The sequence below is a fragment of the Drosophila ficusphila genome, unplaced genomic scaffold (assembly GCF_018152265.1).
Source record: "Drosophila ficusphila isolate 14025-0441.05 unplaced genomic scaffold, ASM1815226v1 contig_758, whole genome shotgun sequence".
NCBI lineage: Eukaryota > Metazoa > Arthropoda > Insecta > Diptera > Drosophilidae > Drosophila > Drosophila ficusphila.
In genome coordinates, this window is record NW_025064700.1 from 127,633 (window position 1) to 132,479 (window position 4,847).

At 33.7% G+C, this 4,847-nt stretch overlaps 1 protein-coding gene across 2 annotated transcripts; it reads left to right on the top strand.

The window, feature by feature from the left end:
* The first annotated feature begins 1,253 nt into the window (after positions 1-1,253).
* Positions 1,254-3,668, top strand: LOC108101653 (insulin-like growth factor-binding protein complex acid labile subunit). 2 transcript variants are annotated; one of them, XM_017206067.2, is made up of 4 exons: positions 1,254-1,359; positions 1,416-1,722; positions 1,816-2,663; positions 2,721-3,668. In XM_017206067.2, the coding sequence occupies exons 1-4, from the start codon at positions 1,324-1,326 to the stop codon at positions 3,489-3,491; spliced, it is 1,962 nt and encodes a 653-aa protein (XP_017061556.2). In that variant the 5' UTR covers positions 1,254-1,323; the 3' UTR covers positions 3,492-3,668. The 2 variants fall into 2 exon arrangements, with proteins under 2 accessions (XP_017061556.2, XP_017061557.2); XM_017206068.2 differs by lacking the exons at positions 1,254-1,359; positions 1,416-1,722 and having other exon boundaries at positions 1,734-2,663.
* The last annotated feature ends 1,179 nt before the right edge of the window (positions 3,669-4,847 follow it).

A 4,847-nucleotide genomic window follows, 5' to 3' on the forward strand; every position in this document is an offset into this window, starting at 1 on the left:
ATAGAAAAAATTAAAAAAAAGCTCTTCCTGATTACCTGCGTATTTATGTGGAGAATTTGTGATAAAAATTTGAAGAGGATCGGTTCAGTAGATTTTGAGTTCTCATGTTTACCGACTTTCAATATAATATAAATTCGGTCGTTTAACACGCTGTAACTCCGATAGTTTGACTCTAATTGACTCATTTCTACACAATATTCTCGATATATTGGTCTTTTAGAACAAAAACCTTACCCCCTTAAGCCACTAATTTTTAAGCTGCGCCTGCATGTAAATAGTAAAACTGCAATGAACTCGTATATAAAAAAACTATATTGACACACGCCCAGATTTACTGATCAAGAATACATATATGCTTTCTATAGGGTCTAATTATATGTCTATGTCTATTCTACTGTAAAAAACTTTCCTTTTATAACATTAACGCCAAAAAAAAAAACATTTTTCGTCGCTTTGTGAAAATTTATTAACTTTTTAATACAAATTTCAAGTATAATTTGAAACTTTTTAATTTTATATATTTAAAGTGGGTGTTGTTTGCCAGTTTACTATAACGTAAAAAAAGGAAATCGGGTGCAGATTTCACTAATACATATAACAATATTCAGTTATTACGCGAATTAAAGTTGTTTCCAGAATGAAGTTTTTAACTTGAGATCAGATTACAACAATATATTTAAAAAAAAAGTTTTTTTTACATATTGTTGTGTTAAATTTTTCTTTTGGTGTAAACTTGTCAATAAAATAAGTCTTCTAATTTCTTATCGTATGAGGATGTGTTTATCCGAGAACTTCCCTTCAGCATAATGAATTACAACTACACATGTCGGTGGCTCCCTCCACTAAAAAATACCCGATTAAATTGTATGGTTGTATCATGCATGTCTGGGATACCTCTTAAAAAAATCTTTTTTTATAAATAAACAGCTTTTAAGAATTTAATTAAAAAATCAAAATCAATCAGGGCCATATTTTAACTTAATGATAACTAAAACGATTAATTTACTTCAAAATGTTTTCTTTTCAGGAGAATGTAGGAAGTACTTTAATTTAACAGACAAATATTTTAATATTTTTTATTTATTTCATTTTTGTATTGGTGAAAAATGTTGGATTGCAAAAAGTTATTGACTTAAGAAATTCAAAACGTACAGCGGTTTTGCGATATATACCCTTTTACATTTCAAGTAGCGGGTATGTGGAACTCAAACCCAGATATAAAACACTTAGGCAACATCAAACCGTCACACGGGAGCTTCGCTTTAGTTTATGATCGTCCCTTGGCCATATCAAGTCAAAAGGTCGTTTAACTTTTGAGTCAAAATGATAAGTCCGGTCATAATGCTTATTCTGACGATCGTAAGTTATATATACGGTACTTAAAATGCTAATATTTAATTATTTAATTAATTAAGGGCATTGAAGGATCTTTTTTAAATTATGGACCGTTGACCGATAGTAATCCAGAATTTTATGAACTAAGATGCCCAAATAACTGTGTGTGTCAACATGCACCCTTTGATGAGCTACCTGTTGCACGTTGGATAACGAATACGACTAAAAAAAATGTTAATGACATGTTTCAACTACCAGCACACGCAAAACTTGCCACGTGCCTTTTACAGATAAAAAGCGAGACTAGCAATTTACTTAATGCGCTTCCAATAGATTTGAAAGCATTAATTTTGCTGTACATTGGCAGCCATGAACATCAATTTTTATGTAAGATTTATCGTTATGTATGACTGATATATTTTCTTTTTATTTTTTATTTCATATGCATACGTTATATATATATACTACTTAAATTCACAGTAAACTCCAGCAGTCTGCGAAAATTCAGTCACCTCACAACTTTTGAGTTTCGAGGAAAAGGAGCTGTTTTGATTATTGATGAACCTTTGGACTTCTTGTTGCATGCCAATTTCGAACATATTTTATTGCAATCCAGTGACAGTTTAAAGCGTCCTAAGCTCGAAAACTTTCCCAGTAAAGAGTATGAGTACAGGCCCCCTACACAGCTTTTTTCTTCTAACGAGTATCCTGATAAAAACCTTATTCAATTTAAAGATGAGGCCGCAGAAATTATAACATATGAAGAACACGTGCAAAAACTAAAACAGACTCGAATGCCAAGTTTTTACGGATGGGACAAACTAGAAGTTTTGCGCATTCATGGATGCCATCTAAAAGAGATTCACTGGCAAATGTTTAATGGTTTAACGAACTTAAAATACCTCAGTCTAGAACGGAATGCAATTAAGGAGCTTCCATCTTTCGCCTTCTCGGGGGCTTTGCATCTTAAAAGTATTTCACTAGCTCAAAATGCGTTGGTTCGATTACATTATTTAAGCTTGGCTGGACTGCTTGATCTGGAGATACTTGATCTTTCAGACAACCAATTAAGCCGCTTGAGCGAACAATGTTTCCCTCCTCTTCCAAAATTACTTAAAGCAGATCTGCGAAATAATCCAATTAAACACATTTTTCCGGCAACATTTTGGGTAATGAACTCCACTAGAGAGCTAAAAATGGGTAGCGAAATGGAGGCGCTTGATCTGCGAACTTGGAACATTTACGGACAGTTCGATTCCCTTTTTCAACTAAAAACGCTAAGTCTGAGTAATGTTTCTACCGAAGCAATGGAGCAGGGGTTGTTTAAGGTTAAAAAAAATTATTTGTGGTATAAATATAAATCTCAACTCTAAAATATATTGCAGGGTCTTTACGGCTTAGAAATTCTTACATTGCGTGGCAGTATAATCAGCATACAATATGATGCATTTGCAGGAATGGAAAAACTAAGGGACATCGACATAAGCCACTGCATGATACGGGAGTTATCAATGGATGCCTTTATTGGGGCGAAAAAATTGCAGCTGCTTAATTTAAGTCATAATTGTCTTAGTTATTTTCCCCCAGGGCTGCTTGATGAGCAGCTACAGCTTCATGAGGTTCAATTGCAGGGGAACCAGCTTACATCGCTTTCATACAGTTTTTTTTACTTGCCCCGGTTGCGAGTAGTCCGCCTTGACCAAAATCCTTGGCACTGCACCTGCCAAATGAGTAACTGGACACCGCGTATTACAAATGTAATGCGAGGTCCTATAGCAGAGAACTGTAGGAATGACATCAGCGGAAATCCCAACTCGTGCAGGATAGTAACGACTTATAAAATCAATAAAAATATAGTCCCACGTTGCGCAAATTTTAATGGACGAAGCGTGTACTACGTACTTCGTAAGCAGCTTCATTGTGGTTCGATGGAATTTCTTCATCACTCGTTCCAAAAAAGGATTGAAAGTAAAACATTTCCTTACTGGCTAAAGCTAGAACTGCAAGGACATGAAAAGAGAAATAGTCGGTCTAGGTTGCAAACTTACAAAAGTATCCATCATCAACACCCCAAAAGCATCGTGCCTGGCCTAAAGCAATATATGCAAAAAACGACTCAAATGCCTCAGCTCTCAGAAATATCTAATGAAATATGAGAGATTAAGGAAAATAATTTCAACTTAGATTAAACAATGTAAAACAAAAGGACTGGGTTTTATTCTTACCAGCAACATTATGTTTTAAGGGAATGTATATGCTTCCATTATACAACAAAAATTTTAACAATAAAACTACTTCCGCTGGTTAATCTTGCAATTGCAAGACGCGCTTAATGAGTTTTTCGGGACACATATGCTTACATAGAGGTCAAAATACTAACTAAAGAATTTCAGCTGCCAGGTTTTTCTTAACCTTATTTTTTTATTGAAGTCGTTTTAAATGTTTTGTTATATCAAAGTAAAATTTAAAGAAATAAGAATGTACATAATTTTTAATGGTTAAAATGTGAAATCTAGAATTTTGCCATTATGTACCCCTTCATTTTTGTCAAAAATATTTAACAAACATGAAAGGAAGCTAGCTTCGGCAAGCCGAAGCTTATATACCCTTGCAGTCATCAAATATGTCGAACAAAATACATAAAGGCTAAACAACATCGAAGCTAAGACGATTTTTATACCCTTGCAGAGCAAAGGGTATTATAATTTCAGTCAGAAGTTTGCAACGCAGTGAAGGACCCCATAAAGTATATATATTCTTGATCAGCATCACGATCAGAATCCAAATATGTATGTACGTCTGTCTGTCTGTCTGTCTGTATGTCCGTCTGTCCGTCTGTCCGTTTCTCTTCAAACTAGTCTCTCAGTTTTAAAGCTATCTTACTGAAACTTTACCAAAAGGTGTGTAGTTATTGCACGCAGTATATAAGTCGGAACGAGCCGGATCGGCCGTCTATATCGGATAGCTCAAATACGAGAGAACGAAATAAAAAATTCTCAGGCAGCTGTTTTTGATCGGATCGACTTCATTTCTTCCAGATGGCATTTTCTAACTGCTATTAAATTTCGGATTAAATTTTATCAAAATCAGATAAAATAATAATCTCATAGGAGAGATCAATATATATATATATATATATAAATAATAGAAAAAAAATTATAACGTCGTTGTTTTTAATCCCACGAGCATGATTTTTGAAACATCAAGTTTTTTAAATACTCTTTAATCGAGAAAGCAATTTCATAAAAATTAGAGTGATATAATACTCCACTAATAGCTGCCATAGGAAAGATCGAAAAATCTATATGGAAATAACGGAAATAAAATGATTACCTCGTTGTTTTTCGTCAGACAATCATGATTTTTGGAATATAGAGTTTTCTAATGAGTCTTGATTTTCAAATTAAATTTCATCAAAATCGGACGACTATATCATATTACTGTCATATGAACAATATGGAAAATGAATAGAAGAATCGTCATAGCTTCGATGTTGTTTAGCCTTTGTGTAT

Coding starts and splice junctions, on each gene's coding strand:
- LOC108101653 (XM_017206067.2), top strand. CDS start 1,324: ATGATAAGTCCGGTCATAATGCTTATTCTGACGATC. Junction 1,360..1,415: donor TAATGCTTATTCTGACGATC/GTAAGTTATATA, acceptor TAATTAATTAAG/GGCATTGAAGGATCTTTTTT. Junction 1,723..1,815: donor CCATGAACATCAATTTTTAT/GTAAGATTTATC, acceptor TTAAATTCACAG/TAAACTCCAGCAGTCTGCGA.